This window comes from Pinus tabuliformis, chromosome 5_2 (genome assembly GCF_031772625.1).
Source record: "Pinus tabuliformis cultivar Carrire ecotype Pingquan chromosome 5_2, CPIR1, whole genome shotgun sequence".
In the NCBI taxonomy this organism is placed as follows: Eukaryota; Viridiplantae; Streptophyta; class Pinopsida; order Pinales; family Pinaceae; genus Pinus; species Pinus tabuliformis.
The window spans coordinates 745,298,348-745,322,069 of record NC_142306.1 but is presented as its reverse complement, the minus strand read 5'-3'; the positions used below and the strand labels follow the sequence as shown (position 1 = coordinate 745,322,069).

At 37.2% G+C, this 23,722-nt stretch overlaps 1 protein-coding gene across 1 annotated transcript in view; it reads left to right on the top strand.

Annotated features, from left to right (window-relative positions):
- Window positions 1–23,722, top strand: part of LOC149161383 (bifunctional nitrilase/nitrile hydratase NIT4A-like) — a 96,870-nt gene that overhangs the window by 15,018 nt on the left and 58,130 nt on the right. Inside the window, exon 2 of the mRNA XM_089436981.1 lies at window positions 3,984–4,163. Within this exon, the coding sequence (XP_089293107.1) occupies window positions 3,984–4,163 (180 nt within the window). The remainder of the gene's footprint in view (window positions 1–3,983; window positions 4,164–23,722) is intronic.

The window sequence follows — 23,722 nt, the reverse complement described above, 5'->3', positions numbered from 1 at the left end:
TTGGTTGTTGTTTTATGAGATCAATTATTTAAATTTGCTTCCGCTGAATTTACGTTAGGAACCTAGCTGTATATTTAATCATTAGATTAGTTTTTTGCTAGGAATTAAGTACCAAGCACTTGGTTTGTAGGAAATCTAAGATGGTGTCAGAGCTAAAACCCTGAAGAAAATCAATCTCGGAATGGAAAAAGCGAGGTTCATATAGGGTCACCATGGCTAGGTTTGGTTGCAATTGTAGGAGGAGGATTTTCTTTTTTTTTGAGGGGTTGCTTGGCCACGCGCATAGTAAGTCGCCAAACTATGGTGGAGCACGACGCAGGTGAAAGGTTGCTCAATTGAAATGAGGAATTGGTGCCGGCAGCAAAGGAGACATAAGGCAACAATAGAAGAAAGTCACTGCAGGTTCACGTAGACCTGGGCTGAGCGGCATAACTGTGTCACAAAAGTGGATGACAAATCACAGTGACTCGGCTGAAGAAGCTGTGGCTGTCACTGGTGGCGGTAGAGGTGAAGGTCGGGGGTTGAGAGATATTGAGTCAACGTATCAGCCACTGGACTTGCAACAAGGAACAAGAGTGTACTAGCACATTTTAATGGCCAACAATTGTAGAGACACAACACTTGGGTGACAACTGCTGGTCTGGGTCAGCCACTAAGAGAATTGACGTAGAAACATGAGTTGGTTGGGGCTGAGGAAGTAGCAAACAAGTGCAAGGGGACACGGGATTGAAGCTGATAACCACTATATATGAAGACTAATGTATTTGACCAAGTAAATATTATTTCAACATCCTCCTTGAGTATGCACTCGAGTAAGATAAATTGGCTGAATATTACAAAAAAGCCACCCTCAATAATTAGGTAGGATTAGAAACAACCAATCTTTGACAACATCTTGAACATTGCAAGGTCAAAAGAAGCTTGAAGTAGGAAGGCCATTGAAATCATAGCCGTGAAGAAACAAAAAATTCTTTGCCCCAATTGGTGAAGTGGACAAATATTTCCATCATTGAGCATAGGCACAAACGAACGAGAGTATGAAGATAATTCTTTACCTCATTTAGCTTGTGAAAATAATTCTTCCATTACCTGATTCCTGTAGCTGTAATGAGCAGGAGGGAGGTTTCTTTGGAATCCTGTATTTTCCTGGGATAAGTCCACTGTAGGTTAATTATGGCAGTTTTGTTGGCATGACATAAATCTGTGAATCAGTGAAAGGACCAGCACCTGCAAGGACGATTGTACTGAATTAGCTGAGTGTACAGATGGTAAACAGTAGAATGTGATGGCAGTATATTACTGATCAAGAGCTGGAAAGTGATATGAAGAGTAGTATCTGAATTTTAGTTTTGAAAGAAGCTGAAACAGCAGCCACAGGACTGAACATTTTATTAGTTCTGGTGTTGAAATGGAATTGGACAGTGGTTGCCAGTGGGTATAACTATAGTAGAGCATTTCCTATCACTAAATCAGCATTGAAATGAATAAGTTTGGCTGAGTTATTGGTTGTTTTCAAATGACATGATAAAGGTTTAACATTCAGCAGAAATAGTAAGTGAAATAGTCCTGTGTGGACGAGACAAATAATCAGCAAAATCAACTCTAACTGTAGCGAGTTCTATGACAGAACCAGAGAGCAAGTGAAGGTCACTGTTGATTGAGCATGCTTGGAGACAGTACTTGTAGGTGTTAGAGAGCACAGTTGGTTGCTTTACCCTGTATCATCCCTGCATAAGGGTTGATGTGAGCTTGGCTTGCTTTCCACACTCACAGTCAAGCAAATGGTGAAAATCCCTATCTGTGTTGAATATAGTAAAACGGAGATCGATGGCTGTTTTTAAATGATGAAGGAGAAAGCACAGGCTAACTTGCTTTGCTTGGTTACACAGAAAGCGAAAAAGGCTGCAAGGAAAAGCTGCTGTTCTCTGATCTGCATCAAATTGTTACCCAAAACAACAGTCTACTTTGCCATAAAAATGCATCCAAACAGCAGGAAAAGTCTTTCAAACAGCAGTCAAAATTGGAAACAGGAGTTTGACATAGGGAAAAGTCATAAAAAACAGAAAACTGTAAAAAGGATGCTTTTAGCGTGCAGGCAGAGTTCTTTTTTGCTTTGACATGCTTTGTTTCCTTTTCCTTCAAAAGTTAGGGTGAGTTGGTATGGAAGAGAAGCCTTTCCTATATATGCAGATTGGAGAAACAGTGTGAGGCTTGGACACTTTGATCCTGAGACAGTGTCATTGCAGTGGAATTATCTTCACTTTTCCACCCACCAGGCTTTGAAAGTTTGACCATCACCTTCATTGCAGGCAAGAAAATCAAGGTTAGCCTGTCACCTATCATTCACAATGATGTAGACAATCCCTTGCATAATAGGTGATCTAATACAGTTATGTTTTCATATAGTGACAGACTTCTGAAGACATACATTGAAAACATAATTTTTACTATTGGAACCTGAAGGATTGGCGTCCTATATCTGTCAAGTTGGTGCTTGACTGAGAGGATTGGTGTCCTTACCAAGATTGGAGTCTTGGGAAGTTGTTCAAGCTTGGAGCCTTGAAATATTTTTACAAGTTGGAGCTTTTCATCATTGTATTAGGGGATTGGTGTCCTCAAAACTATTATTAATAAAAAAATATTTCTTGTTTCCTATCTTCTGGTTGATAAATTGTGAAAAATCTTAATTGGTATTAATAACAATTGTAAAAGAAATACTGATTCACCCCCCTCTCAGTATTTCCAACAATTAATGTGTCTTCCTAGGCCAAAAGATAAATGCCTAGGAAGCACTTCATTGGTACCATTTTTTCTCAACAATCTGTCCCACACCACAACCATATACATATATTCTAACTGCCTTCATGCTCTTTACATGTCCATCTAATGCCTTATACACACTTTGGGTAAAGCCTAGTTGTTTAACTAATTCTATCCTTTGACCATTAATGTGTCGACTTCACAATAAATGCTCAATTACACCAAAAATTGGAAAAATTTGATGACCAGGCCAAAATCCCATACAACAAACAATAAACTGATTATCACTGATCAGAATGAGAGTTTCAAGAAGGTGATTCGCTCTTTGTATGCCTTCAGCTATTAAACATTTATCCTTTAAACAAGGAGGAATTATAAGTCAGCACCAGAATTTTATGACTCTTAAACCAAATTCAAAAAAGAAACAAGGCTGCTTATGCTTTAAACTCTCTGGACAAAAACCCAGTCCATGCCATATTACATGTATCATGCTTGAAAATATTTTTGGAAAGTATTTCTCGATGCAATTACTACAGACAGTTTCTAGTTCCTGCTGAAGAAGGCAAACTCATCCTTGAATCTGAAGGCATTCTATTAACATGTACAAAATTATTATGATTCAGATGAATGACACGCCATCTCATTAAGTGAAAGCACTTACCAGTTCTCGACGCTTCATGGGAAAGTGATGCATCTAAAAATACATACCCTTCTCTTCCTATGCTTTGAGAACAAAGCATTTTAAGGGGAAGGGCTTGTCATATATGTATCTAATAACCTACTAATAAAAGGAGTCAGGGATGGTCATTGTGACCTCTTCTCTTCACAAGTATACATGATCCTAGATATTTTATATCGTAATCGCCTTCACCTTTTATTTTTAGCTTAATATATATTATACTTTTCCTTCAATTTGGTGTCTGACAGATTATTGGGCAATGTTAATGTTATTGAAGAGTTCATTTGAGCAGGTTAGTTTTATTCTAGGTACTGACATGAACGTGGCATTGTAATGTGTATGATGTCTATAATTGTTGATGTTGAGAACGAAAGTGGCAGCCTCTTTGTATCCAGATTTGTATGTTTTAATTAATGGTTTGAAACATGAGTTAATATAACTTTATGATTATCCATCTTTAAGCTCTGTGTCTGTACTGCTTTGGACATTTTGTTCAATTGACTGGCTCACTGAATTTTGTTGTTGTCTCTCATCTTTTGAGCAGATAAAGCTGAAAGATTGATAGCAGAAGGTGCTGCTTGTGGGTCACAGTTGTTTGTGTTTCCCGAAGCTTTTATCGGTGGCTATCCTCGAGGTTCTAGTTTTGGTGTTGTAATGGATATTATATCTTTGAAGGGTCGAGAGGAGTTTCGTAAATACCATGCTTCTGCTATTGATGTGCCAGGTACATATTCTCTCTTCCTTCTTGCCCAAAGTGGAGGTTGGCTTACTACTTGCCTCAATTGTGTCATTAGAATTATCTAAGTTGGAGAGAGGTGGATCCACACTCATATAATGTATGTTCTCTAAGTGCTACTCGTCTTTCTTTATTATATATTTAATCAATAAGATACATAAGGTTATGTGCTACAACTTAGTTCCCTCCTCTTGTCCAATCAAGTGTGCTGGAGAGTTATGATGGTAGTGTGCTAGAGAGAGAATAACCCAAAGTAGAAGTGTGCTACCTAAGAGATGCACAAGTGGTCATAACAGAAAAAGATAGGTGCTTTTAGGCATAAACCTAAGTTGCATGAAACGCTGAAACATTTCGGAGTTTCCGAAACGGGTACGTTTAGAAATATCATCTCCAAAAAATGTAAATGTCAGCTGAAACACTGACTAAAACATCATATATATATATATATATATATATAAAGTTATAAATAAGTTAATAACACATTATCTTGCAAGTAAAAAGGGAATGAGACCCATAGATGACAATTTAGAAGGAAAACCAAGTCTATATTAACTCTCATAGATGATTACATGATGGTGGAGTTTCGGTCGAGTTACGGCCGAGTTTCAGAGTTTCGGGTACGGGTATCGAAACGCCGGGTTCTTAGAAGTTTCATGCAACATAGGCATAAACCACTATGTAAGAGATATCATGAAGATCACAAGATGATACAATGCAAATGAAAGTTCAGGTGTCTTTATACAGAGCTCAAGTAGGGCGTTACCACCAAGAGGGTTTAATGAGCCATTGAGCCTACATGTACAAGTTTGACTAGTTTGGTCGTAGCCACACCCTAGAATTATAATAAATGATAATGAATGATCAAAGGATGGCCTTAGCCATGATTGCAAATACATTCATAACACGTGAGTGTTTCATAGCCACATGTGAATATTACACCCATAATCCAACATTAATGGGCTCCTTGGAAGTTGGAACTCTTAAGCTATGTTTGTAAATGCTTTAACACAAGGAACAAACATAATATAGTTATGTTCAAGTTACTTAGTACAAAACTTTCAAAACTAAGCTGACCACTCTTAAAACTTCTACAAGGCATATTGTGTGGGTCCTACACCCAACATCAGTGGATACACATGAGGTTTCAAAATATTTGTAGAACATGTTTTCTCTATGTTTCTTTTTATTTGAACCGTTCTACAGCTAGAAAGAATAGAAATTTACTCCAAACACAATCTTTTATGATACTTGTTGACCCTGCCACCTACACCTACCTACAGTTAGTGAGAAAAGCCTTTAACCCCACAAGGTGTGGTTGGTGGCAAGAAACTAAGAGAAGAGGCTATCACCTATTCCCAACTCTCTCTGTTTAAGCTATCTTCTAGGCTAGCTATGGGCGGTAGTCCCTGAAGGAAAACTAAGTTAGAGATGTGAATTTTCTAGGAGAATGTTAAAATGAAGTGGAATACTTTCTTAAGATTACAAGCAAATATGATGTGAGCAATATGAAATGAAATAACCATTAACAACCATCAACACATGAGATAAGCATAAGCATATGAAAGACCAATGCCTTTTAAAGTATTGCTAAAAAATGAAAGATATTTGCTTAATATAAATGAATTGGTTTCAAATAAAGCACAAGTAATCCTGAAAGTGAAACAAGAAAATGTTAGCACAATGAAATAATCAATACAAGATATAAGGATGCCTTCAAATATATATGATCAATTGCTAAATCAAAACATACAAGGATATCTTGCAAAAGGAAAACAATTAGTATTCTACTTGCAAAATATAGATGAAATAATGCTTGCCAAAAAAAAGTATTCAATTCAACAATGACAAGTAAAATGATCGATTGCAAGTAAAACCATGAGATGTGTTAAAATGAAATGCACCTATACTAGATTTGGATGCAATTATCTTGGTTATTTTTAATCTAAAATGCCTAATCTAGGTGAGAAGTCCTCCTCTTGAGCTCTTACCAAAGGGTAAAAATTTGGGTGACTATAAGAAAGAGGGGGCGAGGGCACAAAGGTGTCATTAACGATACCTGTCCCTCGAGTCTTATGAGCCATCTTGTGCCTTCGTTCCTACAAGGGGACAAACCACCTTCATAACTGCGGGGTCACAACACTTTTATCTTACTTCATACCAAATGGAAAAACTTTCCAAGAAAGTATTTTTTTCCCTATGATTTCTATCAACCAAGCTTATGCTTGGAGGTTGATTTTAAATGTGCAACTAAGTTAAGATGCCTGCTATGATGTGCAAGTAAATTTGAAAGTGCTATGTAAAAGATAGAGATGCTTTAAACACAAGATTGCATAAGCTTTATAACATGTAAAATTAAGAAATGAAAGTATTTTCTTTGACTTATGATAAATTGATGATCCACCAAAAGCAAACTTGAAACTTAGGAACAATTGTTTTTGCATGTAAAATAAATGACAATGGCTGTGAAAAGTAAACTCAAGATTGTACTCAATTAGCTTGGCAAAAGAAAGAATGAAACTTCAACTCGAGAGATTTGCTTGACATAAAGTAAATGTTTGCTTTGAAAAGTAAAATTGCCCAAATACAAGATACATCAAAATTTAAGATGTGAATTTGTTGCAAAGTAATGAAGCATAAATGGACTTTAGACAATGCTCAAGCTAAATATATCAAGTTAAAGAGATTGCTTGCATGAAAATAAATTGCTATGAAATAAAAATTGTAGATTGTAACTTGTAGCAATTGATGCAAATAGTGCAAGCAAAATAGTAGTGACTTTAGCAAAGTAAATGAGATTGTATGGTTGTGTTAATTAGCAAATTAGAGCATGCATGTAAGAGAAATGAAATACAAGAATCAACAAGTCAACCACAAGTCCTCTCCCAAAGTGGAGAGATGGGGATGCCAATGGGTAGAACCCACGCTCCCAAAATCAGAAACTTTATTAATTTACAAGAGGCAAGAGACCATGAAGCCTCCTCCAAACACAAGGAACTTTTTTTTATAATGAAACCTTCAAAATATAGACTTTTCTCTGATGAGTTATTTCTGCATTGGAGGCCAAAGAAGGGCACAAGAAAATTCAATATTTTTACAAGAAGATAAGAGAGGCTAAGCCTCTTTGAGCCCACGACCAAGAGAGAGAAATGCAGCCCCAAATGGAACTCAACCTTGCTAAAGAAGAGTTCTCAATGCCCACGGCCAAGAGAGAGAGAATTGATCTTGATTTGAGAGCCCAAGGTCTTGCACACACTTGTTAATAGTTTCAAAGACAAATCCCGCACATTGTCACAAGAAATAAATTAGAGAAGGCTGGCAAAACAAACCAAGTATCAAGTCAATTTTTTTTTACAAAGTATGTGTACAATATAATCTACAAAGGCTAAGCTAAAGAGTATAAATAAACTCTCATTTTTGCCTAGCCATGATTTAGCTCTAAAATAACAACATATTAGCAAATGAAACACAATATTTGATAAATAAATATTGAATTATGAAACAAGAGATATGAGACCAAAACTAAAAAGAAAGCCATGCAACACAAATTTGAATGATAAAACTTTGACAATTGACAAATGTGGGTTCTCCTTGAGTACTTTCAAGAGTGGGTTGGTTCGCCCAAGAACTTCCCCTCACGCTTGAAGCTTGATCAAAGAAAGATTTAGCTCTAAAATAACAGCATATTAGCAAATGAAACACAATATTTGAAAAATAAATATTGAATTATGAAACAAGAGATATGAGACCAAAACTAAAAGGAAATCCATGCAACACAAATTTGAATGATAAAACTTTGACAATTGACAAATGTGGGTTCTTCTTGAGCACTTTCAAGAGTGAGTTGGTTCGCCCAAGAACTTCCCCTCACGCTTGAAGCTTGATCAAAGAAAGATTTGCTACACAACTTCACATGAACAAAATCCAAATGGGCTAAATCAAATGCAATGTAGAGAAAATTCTAGAGATATATATAACTTCTACTAAAACATTTCTCTATCTAGAGCAAGTAAATAATCCTTATGCTAATATGAGATAACTACATATCAACATAACTTGAAAAGTATCATGGAAATAATAGCATAATGAATCGAGTATAAATATAAGAGAAAGAATATCAAGAAGTTACCATACACAAGGAGAAGAACACCTCAAATGTAACCACAAAGTCTTTTGTATTAATTTGCAAAGAGAGCACAATCCAACATTGTATCCTTAAGCACAATAGCTCGTATTCCAAATTACATAGTGAAAGAACAAAACTCTTATTATATAGAAGCTTGGGAGCCAATTCCAAGGCAAAGGGTGTGTTGTCGCGCGAATTGACACGACAACGCTCAGACCGGGGGCTGTCACTCTGATCCCCGATCCCTCCGTTTAAGCCTGTCTCCCGCGGCTAAGGGGGGTAGTCCCTGTGAGATGATGAGGCCAACTGTCGACCAGTTGGTTGGGAGACACGAGACACGATTAAGATAAGCACTAAAAAGATTTAATTAATTGAGCAGACCAGTGCCTTAAGAGATTGCGGATAAGACGATTACTTGTTAAATGATATAAAAACATGGACCATGAACAACGATCATCTATCATCAGCTAGAATCAGCTAAATCACAATGCTCTTAGAATGACAAAAATGATATCCAGCAATTGAAAATTTAAAAAGATGAATGCTTTAAACCACCACGAATCATAAACCATTAACCAGATATCAACTTCGCATCTCGACTTGAAAATTCAGATCTCAGCGTGAAAGATAATAATTCCCGAAAAATAACTGGATCTGACAAAGAAAAAATTTTACAAAATTTTTCGAAATTTTTTTTTTTTTTTATTTTAAAACAAAATTTAAAAAATGAAATCTAAAAATTAGTCTAAAACTAAACTATTTAAAAAAAATAAAACTAAATCTAAATAAATCTTTTTATTTTTTACTTTTCATAAAAAAAAAAAAAAAAAACTAAATTAAAAGCCAAATAAGATAAAACCTAAACTAAAAAAAAATTAAAATCTAAGTTACATCTACGTTAATTCAAATTAAAAACTAAAATTAAAACTTTAAAACAAAACTATAAAATTTTTTAAATCTAAATCTAAAATCTAAAGAAAATAAACCAAAATCTAAAATCGTAACTATGCAAAAAAAAACACTGAACTAAATTAAAAAAATAAATTAAAATCTACAAAAAAGAAGTAACTCTAAACTATGGTCACGGATGCATATATATATATATATATATATATTTTTGATTTTTATTAAAAACAAAACTTTAAAAAAAATAACCTACGTCTAAATACGTGAAACGCATCAGAACAAAAATGCGAGATGTAACATGGGAACCCTAGCCGTAACAGTTGAATGCTATGACAGAATCGCTTCAGAAGTAATTCAAATGAGGGCACAGACGCAGAGATTTGAGAATCGATTTACCTGATACCGAATGATTGGAGATTACCTGAGGACATAGCAGAATGGATACCTGGTTTCCACGATTTGGCAGCGAAAATGATTTTTTTTTTGCAGGTTATTTTGACGGCGTGGAATGAATCAATTTTTTTACCTGCGTGACTGCTGAGCTGACGGATCTCTGGTGCTGTCAGTTTGAAAACGATGCTGGAGTAATCTTTTTAAACACAGTTAGTGCACAGCTGCGATGATGGCTCAGCTATGTATCAAGAAAATCGAAACGCAGAACGAGCATGGCATATCGAAAATACACCAGAAACGCAGGCATATGCATCATATTAAATCTGATAAAACGAATTACCTGAGCATATTCTGATTTTGGAACGAGCTCCTTACCTGGCTGCCGACGCATTTACAAGATCTACGCTAAAACAATGCTTGACAGGAACCGGCGTATAACTGAGCACTGAGACTATTACCCTTGAGCTGTAAATCGTTGAAGCTTATGATAACGGTTGCGTAAGAAAGGATACGATGAATCCTGGATCACCGAATCGCTGCCATTCTCATTTGAACGCAGAGCTGAGGGTTTTCGATCAGAACACTTAAACCGTAATACGATCCAACCGATGAAGAAAAGAGGCACCGTGACCCTGCAAAATTTCTTCCTTCAGATCTTATCTGTAACCTGCAAGAGAAAGAGAACTTAAGATGGAGTATGCCGGAAGCTAACCTAAAAACCCTAAGCCCTAATAAAAACTGTACAAAACAAGAAATTTGGAACCCTGGATTAGCTGATTAATGTACAAACTTGGCCCCTTAACAGCCAGATTCGGCAATGAGCACGAAAAACATTTCAAAGAACAGAAATTTCAGATCGTCACTGTGAAAAACTTCAGAAAATATCTCATGCAAATTAAAAAAGATAAACTGAATGATAAACCCAGGATCAAATCCAACTGGGCTCAGCAGAAAATGCTTGCGGGAGTTGGCCGGTTCAGCCGAGAACTTCCCCGAACGCCCACAAAATTTCCTTTAATGATGTTTTCTGCACAACTCAAAACAACTGTCAATAAAGAGGGCAAAAATGCTGCTAGATCTCAGGAAGTAATGGAGATACCTGCCATTACTTCAGAAACCCTAACAGCACCCAAACCCCAGCAAGTGAACAAGATACCTGTGCTCACAATGCTCTACAAAAAGCTATTATTAACGGCTGAAAATAACATATGCAGAAAATGAAACAATCTCACAGCATTTTAAGAGAGTAACACCAGCAAGATTTGGACCCCAAAGTCTTCTTTTATTAACCAGAAATCAGATTACACGAGAGCTTTTTCAGTACCGACTCACAGATCCAACTGATCTGAAATGACTCCTAGCACCCTATTTAAAGGAAATGATCCCAACGGCTAGTTCGAGTGATCCATGTAGAAATGATCTCGACCGTTGATGAGGATCAAGACATCTCTTGATCTCATCCGTCAATTTATTCACTTAATTTTTTATTATTATTATTATTATTATTTTTTTTTTTTTTAAATTCTTTATTTAAATTTTTAAATTTCTTAGTTTTTATTTATTTTATTATTTTATTTCATTTTTTAAATGGATCATCGAACCAAAACCTTTGGAAACATCACCTAGGACCTAGGACTTAGGACTCACGAGGGGATTTAAAACATTTTTCGACCCTCAAGACACATTACATCATGACTTTTACAACTTACATCTCAAGGGGACAAGCCCACTTAACACAGACCCTCATAACTCACCCAGTTCTGCGACACAACTATAATCTAGCAGATTAACATACTAGGATTCACCTAAAGTTCTAATGACAAAATCCATCCCGGCTTTGGGGTCAGGTTTGAAGGAAAACTCTGCCGATCCATGGATCGGTGAGACGAAAAACCTTCCGGGACATAGATTATCATAGAAAGTTAGGTCCACTTAGGCAATTTTACATACATGACTCTGATCTGCTTAGATTATTTAAAATTCATACATGCAGACTGGGTTTACAATTAGATTGATCAAGCTGCTGATGACTGCTGGATGGTACGAACACGCTGATCAGGTGCTGCCCCTTTCTTGCAAAGAAAAAGGGGGTGTACTGCATGGGTAGTTGACCGGTAGAGGTCAACATCTGGCTCTACTTGGGGACACGTTGCTGCTTGCAGGAATGTGAGAATCCAGAATCTGCATCCATACAACACAAAAATAAGTAGCGTCCATCCAAAAATCATCATATACTTTAAGCACAGGAAAGAAAAAAGCTCTTCATTTATTAACTATCTAAAGCAGAAATGAAAATGCGGAAAAACAAGGAGTAGGGTTAGAAATACGATACAAAAGATGCCCCATGGCATCAGATGTGTTCAATAAAGTGCATACTGAGCATTTGCCTGCTTTCAGGCAAATCTGTCGGCTGCTTGTCGGATGTACCATGTCCAATTCTGCATAAGGTAGGACTTTTTCCTATCCGAAAATCAAGCTGCTCACGGCCGTCTGATGCGTCAAATCTTCTTCTCTTTTTCTTTCTCTTACGCTTTTTCTTTCTGGCAGGTTCAATTACTGATGACCTGGAACTTTCTGTTTCAAAACTATCAGATGAAGTATGCGTGATATGTCTTTCTTTAGCCCGCATCTGATCTTTATCAATCTTAAGTCTGTCCGGATCACCTTCAATTAACCATCTTTCAATCGAATCAATAACCTCCTCATAATAAGCTGGAGCTTGTTGCAACAAATGAGAAGGCTCCTGATCTGTTGATGTTCCCTGGTTTCTCTCATTTTCCAATTGCTGAAACCTTTGAACCTGTATTTTAAATGCATCTATCTGACTAGAGTGTTCAACCTTTATAGCTCTGATTTGTCTGGCATGATGTTCTTCCATGTCTTTTATCACTTTATTGTTCTTTTCCTTTATGTCTATCAAGTAATGCTGCATGAAATTTATTTCTTCTTTATGATTCGCTTGTATGTCAGCCAACTGATTATTATGATTGAACGTCATGATAGTCATTTCCTCTTCCATAGTTAGTAACTTGTTTTGCATAGAGTCAATTTCCCTATCATGATCAACTTTCATGGTCACCATATTTTCCTCTAAGACTGACATCTTTCTTTGCATGATTCTAATTTCTGTTTCATAATTAGTTTTTATGGCCTCAATTTCTTTAGCATGGTGACTTTGCGTGACCTCAATCTCCCTGTTACGTTTTTCCAGGTGGGTGCATAAAGTTTTCACATCATTGACATAATTAGTTTGATTGATTTCCATATTTCTCACCAGCATCATTAGATCTCGTAAAATTTGCTTTTGCTCTTCCCTTTCATTGTCATTTGTCTCTGATTTTTCACTATCATGAACTTGATCTGCAATATTTCCGGTGGATGACACATTCTGACATGATGAATCGTCTTGGGATCTTTCAGCTGGACCTCTTATCAAATTACTTTCATTCTGTTGCACAATTTTAGAGGTGGAAGGCACGCTGTTTGGACTATCATATCTATCTTTAAAAGCATTGAGAATGTCTTGTAAAGAAGTGAAGAAATCATTAGGAAAATTATTAAACCAATTCAAGGCATCACCCTCTAAAGAATGGACAAATAGACGCATCTTGAAATCTTCATGATTATATTGAGGAAATCTACAATATAAGATCATTACACAAGTAAACCTGTTTAAATGCTGTCCAACAGTGACCGAATCACCACCCGATAACTTAAATAATTTACCAACGGCCTCTTTCGGAAGATCATGGAGATTATCAGTAAAATGACATGGTTTAAATGAATAATCCATGATGAACAATGAGGGATCAAAAGGATGATAGAACTAGATGCCTGCTCAAGAAAATCAAGAGATGAAAACAGTGGAGTCGCCACTTGAACAATGAATCTGATTCTAGGATCCAAAAGGTAACCACAAGCAAATATGAGGAAAGCTTCTTGTCTGGGAAAAATGAGAAAAGTGGAGTCGCCACCCAAACAAGAAACACACCGAAGAGACACTGATAAGGCAAAAGATCCAAATGATTACCCCAAAGGTTGAATCTGCCAGCTCAACTGAGAGATGAGAGATGAGAAGATGAATGCCGATGAAACACCAGGGACAGAAAAACTCTATCCCCGGCAACGGCGCCAAAAAATGTTGGCGTTGCCGGGCCAGATGAAGAGATAAGAAATGAGAAAAATGATTTGTCGTTTGAAACACCGAGAAAAAGTGTCCCCGGCAACGACGCCAAAAAATGTTGGCGTTGCCGGCTCAAACGAATGATAGACAGATGAACGATGAATGATGAAAAGATGTTGAAACACCAAGGACAAAAACTCTATCCCCGGCAACGGCGCCAAAAAATGTTGGCGTTGCCGGGCCAGATGAAAAGATAAAAATGAGAAGGAAGACTGTCGTTGGAACGCCGAGAAAACAATTTCCCCGGCAACGGCGCCAAAAAATGTTGTCGCGCGAATTGACACGACAACGCTCAGACTGGGGGCTGTCACTCTGATCCCCGATCCCTCCGTTTAAGCCTGTCTCCCGCGGCTAAGGGGGGTAGTCCCTGTGAGATGATGAGGCCAACTGTCGACCAGTTGGTTGGGAGACACGAGACACGATTAAGATAAGCACTAAAAAGATTTAATTAATTGAGCAGACCAGTGCCTTAAGAGATTGCGGATAAGACGATTACTTGTTAAATGATATAAAAACATGGACCATGAACAACGATCATCTATCATCAGCTAAATCACAATGCTCTTAGAATGACAAAAATGATATCCAGCAATTGAAAATTTAAAAAGATGAATGCTTTAAACCACCACGAATCATAAACCATTAACCAGATATCAACTTCGCATCTCGACTTGAAAATTCAGATCTCAGCGTGAAAGATAATAATTCCCGAAAAATAACTGGATCTGACAAAGAAAAAATTTTACAAAATTTTTCGAAATTTTTTTATTTATTTTTATTTTTTTATTTTAAAACAAAATTTAAAAAATGAAATCTAAAAATTAGTCTAAAACTAAACTATTTAAAAAAAATAAAACTAAATCTAAATAAATCTTTTTATTTTTTACTTTTCATAAAAAAAAAAACTAAATTAAAAGCCAAATAAGATAAAACCTAAACTAAAAAAAAATTAAAATCTAAGTTACATCTACGTTAATTCAAATTAAAAACTAAAATTAAAACTTTAAAACAAAACTATAAAAATTTTTAAATCTAAATCTAAAATCTAAAGAAAATAAACCAAAATCTAAAATCGTAACTATGCAAAAAAAACTAAACTAAATTAAAAAAATAAATTAAAATCTAAATTACAATCTACAAAAAAGAACTAACTCTAAACTATGGTCACGGATGCATATATATATATATATATATTTTTTTATTTTTATTAAAAACAAAACTTAAAAAAAAATAACCTACGTCTAAATACGTGAAACGCATCAAAACAAAAATGCGAGATGTAACATGGGAACCCTAGCCGTAACAGTTGAATGCTATGACGGAATCGCTTCAGAAGTAATTCAAATGAGGGCACAGACGCAGAGATTTGAGAATCGATTTACCTGATACCGAATGATTGGAGATTACCTGAGGACGTAGCAAAATGGATACCTGGTTACCACGATTTGGCAGCGAAAATGAATTTTTTTTTTGCAGGTTATTTTGACGGCGTGGAATGAATCGATTTTTTTACCTGCGTGACCGCTGAGCCGACGGATCTCTGGTGCTGTCAGTTTGAAAACGATGCTGGAGTAATCTTTTTTAACACAGTTAGTGCACAGCTGCGATGATGGCTCAGCTATGTATCAAGAAAATCAAAACGTAGAACGAGCATGGCATATCGAAAATACACCAGAAACGCAGGCATATGCATCATATTAAATTTGATAAAACGAATTACCTGAGCATATTCTGATTTTGGAACGAGCTCCTTACCTGGCTGCCGACGCATTTACAAGATCTACGCTAAAACAATGCTTGACAGGAACCGGCGTATAACTGAGCACTGAGACTATTACCCTTGAGCTGTAAATCGTTGAAGCTTATGATAACGGTTGCGTAAGAAAGGATACGATGAATCCTGGATCACCGAATCGCTGCCATTCTCATTTGAACGTAGAGCTGAGGGTTTTCGATCAGAACAATTAAACCGTAATACGATCCAACCGATGAAGAAAAGAGGCACCGTGACCCTGCAAAATTTCTTCCTTCAGATCTTATCTGTAACCTGCAAGAGAAAGAGAACTTAAGATGGAGTATGCCGGAAGCTAACCTAAAAACCCTAAGCCCTAATAAAAACTGTACAAAACAAGAAATTTGGAACCCTAGATCAGCTGATTAATGTACAAACTTGGCCCCTTAATAGCCAGATTCGGCAATGAGCACGAAAAACATTTCAAAGAACAGAAATTTCAGATCGTCACTGTGAAAAACTTCAGAAAATATCTCATGCAAATTAAAAAAGATAAACTGAATGATAAACCCAGGATCAAATCCAACTGGGCTCAGCAGAAAATGCTTGCGGGAGTTGGCTGGTTCAGCCGAGAACTTCCCCGAACGCCCACAAAATTTCCTTCAATGATGTTTTCTGCACAACTCAAAACAACTGTCAATAAAGAGGGCAAAAATGCTGCTAGATCTCAGGAAGTAATGGAGATACTTGCCATTACTTCAGAAACCCTAACAACACCCAAACCCCAGCAAGTGAACAAGATACCTGTGCTCACAATGCTCTACAAAAAGCTATTATTAACGGCTGAAAATAACATATGCAGAAAATGAAACAATCTCACAGCATTTTAAGAGAGTAACACCAGCAAGATTTGGACCCCAAAGTCTTCTTTTATTAACCAGAAATCAGATTACACGAGAGCTTTTTCCAGTACCAGACTCATAGATCCAACTGATCTGAAATGACTCCTAGCACCCTATTTAAAGGAAATGATCCCAACGACTAGTTCGAGTGATCCATGTAGAAATGATCTCGACCGTTGATGAGGATCAAGACATCTCTTGATCTCATCCGTCGATTTATTCACTTAATTTTTTATTATTATTTTTTAATTTTTTTTTTTTTTTTTTTAAATTCTTTATTTAAATTTTTAAATTTCTTAGTTTTTATTTATTTTATTATTTTATTTCATTTTTTAAATGGATCATCGAACCAAAACCTTTGGAAACATCACCTAGGACCTAGGACTTAGGACTCACGAGGGGATTTAAAACATTTTTCGACCCTCAAGACACATTACATCATGACTTTTACAACTTACATCTCAAGGGGACAAGCCCACTTAACACAGACCCTCATAACTCACCCAGTTCTGCGACACAACTATAATCTAGCAGATTAACATACTAGGATTCACCTAAAGTTCTAATGACAAAATCCATCCCGGCTTTGGGGTCAGGTTTGAAGGAAAACTCTGCCGATCCATGGATCGGTGAGACGAAAAACCTTCCGGGACATAGATTATCATAGAAAGTTAGGTCCACCTAGGCAATTTTACATACATGACTCTGATCTGCTTAGATTATTTACAATTCATACATGCAGACTGGGTTTACAATTAGATTGGTCAAGCTGCTGATGACTGCTGGATGGCACGGACACGCTGATCAGGTGCTGCCCCTTTCTTGCAAAGAAAAAGGGGGTGTACTGCATGGGTAGTTGACCGGTAGAGGTCAACAGGGTGACAATGCCAAAACAAATGAATGACAACCCTAAAGCACCTTCATGCAAATTCGAATTTCCCAAGTGACATCAAGAATCTGCCAAGCAAAATCAAATTCTATGATGAAATGGCAAGTGTATATGGGTGGGAACCAATGTGGTGACAATTTCCCACAAAAATCTCCACCAAATAGTCTCCCAAATCCTTCCAAATGTGCATTAACTCCACAAATTCGAATTTTCCAAGTAAGTAGCTTCCTCATTTATTGCCAGGAATTCGATTTCCTTGACGACATGTCCTTTCCTTGATTTTAGGAGTCCACATCATCTTGGGACTTCACTTTAATTCCATGATTTTCCACCTCATTTTCACATCATTTAGCATGCATGGATATTTATTTTTCTCCATTCATCTAATTTTTGGTTTAATTTATTGCCACTTTTTCCACTAAATTTAGGAAAAGTGGGTTTGAGGGTCTAGAACACATTTTAACTCTTCAAAGTGTGTCTTAGTAGAAAGTTGAGGGTGAGAGGCGCAATTTTTGTTACTAATACCCCATACAATTTCTCTAGACATCACTTTTTATATTTCATATACAATTTTTATTCAAATTTACGCCCTGCTGGAAATTTAAAAAATAAAAAAATGACCCCCTAGACCTAATCATATACCATAATTTTTTTGTGTGAGTATGGTAATATACATTGACTTTAGACACTAGGACTCACCCAAGGTCTCACCATCAAGTCGTACTCCAACTTTGGGATTTACTTGAAGGAAAAAACTCAATTAATTATTAAGTCCTGGTAGGGAGATGATAATTAACCAAGTGAAAAAAACCTCCTAGAGTAATACTCACTTGATGATAAGGTCCCAGGCTACCCAAGCCTGTTAAATGACTCGACTCCTCATATTGGTATCACTTTTGCATTGTCCCTGCAAGGATTGTGGAATTTGAGTACAACAAAAAATGATAAGAAGAAGAAGTAGAGTTTAGATGATCTCTGATGGCACAAGCAACCTTAGGTACATCCTTGGGCATGGAATCTTAAAAAAATCTACAGGTGCCACTCTAGTGGTCAACAATGTGAAAATTCCTAGACTTGAAGGAACCTCTAATGCAGCAAATTTGAATCTACTTCACCTGCTTGATCTTTAAATTATATTCATCAAGTTATTTTTCTGAATACTGAAACAATTTATTTTTGCAACCTACACTAATTAAAATTTAAATATTTGATCTCATGAAACAAAAAACAGAGCAAAGAACAAGATACATAGGACACACTTATTTTTGGACACAATAGTCCCCGGAAAAACCCAATGCGGTAAAACTGGTGCAACAACTCTGATGGTTTTATTATTATGTAGGAGAAATATCTGAATACAAATCTAGGATGCTCATCTAGCAATCCTTTACAGAGAATATACTAGCGGAAAATCTGAGTGAGTTTTACCTCACTTCTCCCGGTAGAATTTCGACTGATCCGGCATAACACTGGCTAACCCCAGCTATTTCTGCGTCACCTCTTTTTCCCTCTATGTCAGCTTTCCTGGCAGTTCCGGCAGTTCCGGACAGTTTCGGCTGTTTCTGTTGGAGATCAGATGCACAACAAACATAAAAGCATATACACAGCCATAAAATTCATGCACATGCAACACAGGAATTAACGTGGTTCACCCAACCAATCTGGGCTACGTCCACACAACATAGGCATCGGCAACCTTATTAATCAAATCAGGAGATTACAAAATGAAATCCTCACAAAACTCTCACCCTCATAGCAAACAATCCGAATGGTTGCTTGTTATATAGCAAAGAGAATCTAACAACCTCATTAACTCACTCACATCAAATATAGGAGGCATTAATCATCTCCCAACAACCTGGAGCTAATCTAGGAACTGAATTTCTATTGTTGTCACCTACAGAGATTTTTGCCTATTTTACTCCAAACAGAAAATCTCAACAATCTCCACCTTGACAACAATTAGCCTGATGCCCTGTTATTATTATTTTATCTTTTCTGCAAGCCAAGAGAAGCCAAACACCAGCGTAGCTTCTCTAACAAAACTGGTTTCGTGAACATGTCTGCACAATTTTCCTTTGTATGCACCTTTTCAAGAGAGACTCCCCTTTCAGTGATAACCTGTCTTACAAAATGGTACTTGATCGGTATATGCTTTGATTTACTATGATAGGCCGGATTCTTAGCCAAATGTATTGCACTTTGACTATCACAAAGTAACCTGATGTTGTCCTGTAACCTACCAAACTCACCAAGCAAACCTTTCAACCATACTGCCTCTTTGCAAGCATGCGAAGCAACAATGTATTCTGCTTCAGTAGTGGATAAAGCAACAATGTTTTGTAGCTTTGACATCCAGCTAATAGCTCCACCTGCAAGAGTAAAGACATACCCTGAAGTTGACCTTCTCTTATCCAAATCACCTGCAAAATCAGAATCAACATACCCGCAAACAGATTCACTACCCTTATTGTAAGTGATACAATAACTACTTGTGCCTCTCAAATACCGAAGCACCCATTTCACTGCTGACCAGTGTTCTTTACCCGGATTTGCCATGTACCTGCTGACAACCCCAACTGCATGTGAAATATCTGGTCGAGTACAAACCATCGCATACATTAAACACCCTACTACATTGGCATACGGAATTCGAGACATATAATCCTTTTCTTCATCTGTATTAGGACATAAACTCGAAGAAAGTTTAAAATGGGAAGCTAAAACTGACACAGGCTTCACATTATTCATACCAAACCTCAAAAGTATTTTCTCAACATACTTCTGTTGTGATAGCCACAGCTTACCATTACTCCTGTCTTTGAAAATCTCCATGCCCGAAATCTGTCTTGCTGCTCCTAGATCTTTCATATCAAATGTCCTTTCCATCTGAGCCTTCAACCTGTTGATTTCTTCTATGCTTTTGCTTGCTAAAAGCATATCGTCAACATACAATACCAAGATAATGAATATGCCATTATTCAACTGTTTAAAATAAACACAATGATCATATTCACTTCTAACATATTTCTGACTCAACATGAAAGAATCAAACTTCTTATACCACTGCCGAGGCGACTGCTTCAGGCCATATAATGACTTCTTGAGCTTGCAGACAAATTTCTCATTGCGATGGTGAACAAACCCTTCCGGTTGTTCCATATATATTTCCTCATCTAAGTCACCATGTAGAAATGCAGTCTTAACATCTAACTGCTGCAACTCTAAATCAAGCAAAGCCACTAATGCTAACACAATTCTAATTGAAACAATTTTAACCACTGGTGAAAAAATCTCATGAAAGTCAATACCGGCTTTCTGAGAAAACCCTTTTGCAACCAGCCGTGCTTTGTACCTGTCTTCCGTGTCATTCACACCTCGTTTCAGCTTGAAAACCCATTTACACCCCACAGTTTTCCTGCCTTTCGGAAGCTCAACCAGATCCCATGTACCGTTCTTACTTAAGGCCATCATTTCGTCCTTCATGGCTGCTTTCCACTTGTCACTATTTGAACCTTCTACAACTTCTTGATAACACAAAGGTTCATCATCATTAGCGGTCAAAGCAACTGAAGTAACATGATCATCATACCTTCTCGGAGGGCGTTTGATCCTTGTAGACCTCCTTAAGAAAGTTTCTGGTGCTTCCACAATTGGCTGTCTATCATCTGTAGGAACTTCTTCATGATCGCCATCTGAGACCTGTTCATGACCTCCATCTGAACCCTGTTCATAATCTGATTCTAAAACTTGTTCATGACTAGAATCTGAACTATGGTCGTTATGAGTATCATTAGAAATGCTGTCAAACTGAATGTGCTGGAAATCAAATACATCATCCTGTTTCAATCTACTATCTACTTCTAACTGTACAAGAGAGGATTCATTAAACTTTACATCTCTGTTGATGATGATTTTGCGGGTAGTAGGATCCCACAATCTATATCCCTTTGTTCCATCACCATACCCAACAAAGACATACCTTTTCGATTTCGGATCTAATTTAGTTCGCTGATTTTTAGGGACTAGAGCATATGCATCACAACCAAACACTCTGAGTTTAGAATAGTCACAAGGGTGTCCTTTCCATACCTCTTGCTGAATCTTGCAGCCTATCGCCGTTGATGGAGATCGATTTATCACATAACAAGCTGTTGCCACTGCTTCAGTCCACAACTCCTTTTGCAACCTGACGTTACTCAGCATACACCTTGCTCTCTCTAGAAGAGTCCTGTTCATGCGTTCAGCAACTCCATTCTGCTGAGGAGTATAAACCGTGGTCTTATGTCTCTCGATCCCTGCATCCTTGCAATAGCTGTCAAACTCCTTGGAGGTAAACTCACCACCATTGTCAGTTCTTAAACATTTTATAGTTCTACCAGTGCTGTTTTCTACCAATGCTCTAAACTGCTTGAAAACTGTAAAAACATCAGACTTCCTTTTCAACATGTAGACCCACACTTTCCTAGAAAAGTCATCAATAAACGATACAAAATATGACGAGCCACCATATGACGCTGTAGGGGCTGGACCCCAAACATCTGAATGGATATAATCAAGTATTCCTTTACTAGTATGTTTGCCTGTTTTAAATTTTTGTTTACTTTGTTTTCCAAACAAGCAATGTTTATAGAAATCTAACTTTCCAGATCTTAGATTAGGAAGTAACTTGCGGTCAGCCAAAATTTTCAACCCTCGTTCGCTCATATGGCCCAACCTTTGATGCCATAGGCGAATGGAACTACTGTCCTGTTCAGACACCGACACATGATCTGACCCAGTTCTACCTTCTAATTGAAAAAGATTTCCTACCTTCTTAGCCTTCATCACTAGTAAAATACCTTTATAGATTTTCATAACTCCACCTTGAATTACAGTTTTATATCCATTCGTATCCAGTGCTCCTAATGAAATTAGATTTTTTCTTAGATCTGGTACATGTCTCACATCAGTTAACAATTTGGTTGTGCCATCAAACATTTGCAGTTGTATACTTCCTATCCCAACAATACTGCAAGTGACATCATTACCCATGTACATGACTCCATCATCAACTGATTTATATGTCTTAAACCAATCTTTATGAATACACATGTGGTTAGATGCCCCGGAATCTAACAACCAATGTTGATCATGGTTTGAAACATTAACAGACAATACCTCATCACTCATACCTGAACCAGATACTGAACCTGTATCTGTGGTGTTGGCTTCCGTCTTTTCTGTCGAAGAGCCTTCTTTAGCAGCCTGCTTTCGCTTCCAGCAATCCTTTTTCAGATGTCCAGTCTTGCCACAATGCCAACACTTCACCTTTGTCTTCTTTCCTTTGGACTTTGAACGAGAGTTGCTATGCTTTCCCCCGGAGTGTGTCTCTCTTGAGCGACCTCTGGCCATCATTACCTCTGACTTAGAGGTGTCTGCATTCGACCTCTTCCTCGTCTCCTCAGACAACAAGGCTCCAGCAACATCGTCAAACTCAAGAATGTCTGCTGTACTAAAGCTTATGGAAGTAACAAAGTGATCCCAGGATTCGGGCAATGAACACAATAGAGTTATTGCCTTATCCTCTGAATCAAATTTCACATCTAGACTGTCTAATTGCACCAGTAAGGTATTAAAAACATTCAGGTGATCAGTGATCGAGGTACCTTCTTTCATCTGCAAACCGTAAAGCTGCCGTTTCAGGAGAATCCGATTTGTCAAGGATTTTGTCATATACAGCTTCTCCAACTTCGTCCACAAACCAGCTACAGTCTTCTCTGACACGATGTTAAATAAAACATCATCAGCCAAACATAACCGAATTCCGCTCAAGGCTCTGCCATCCAATTCATTCCACTCATCATATGTCACGGGGGAAGGCAGTTTGGACCTGCCCAACAATGCCTTTGCCACGCCCTGCTGTACCAGCAGATCATGCATTTTTACCTTCCAGATCTCGAAATTATTTTTGCCATTAAACTTCTCGATTTCGAACCGGGCACTTTGAGTTTTCGCCATTTGTATCAACAAAAAACACAATAATCTCCAATATCCAACTTTAAATACCAGCAATAAAAAAAAAAAACTGCCTATGCCTTTCTGCCTTTGCCTTAAAAAAAAACTGCCCTTTGCACTTATATTACTTTGATGTCTTTAATTTTTTTTTATATTTGGAATCTTTACCAATTCAACGATCTTTAAATACCATATGAATAAAGAATAAGTTCAAATGAGTTTCATCTCTGCTCATGTCTTGACCATATAATTGAGACTTCATTGTGTTCCTGGTATTTATAAGATATTCCATGAAAACTGAGTTGAAAGAAAACAAGATTAACTACCAGCACGCTTAGTTGATAGAAACAAAAATAAAATGTCACCAGCCCTGAATTTATTTACAGCATACACATAACTCGCCGCGCAATGTATATCCGGCG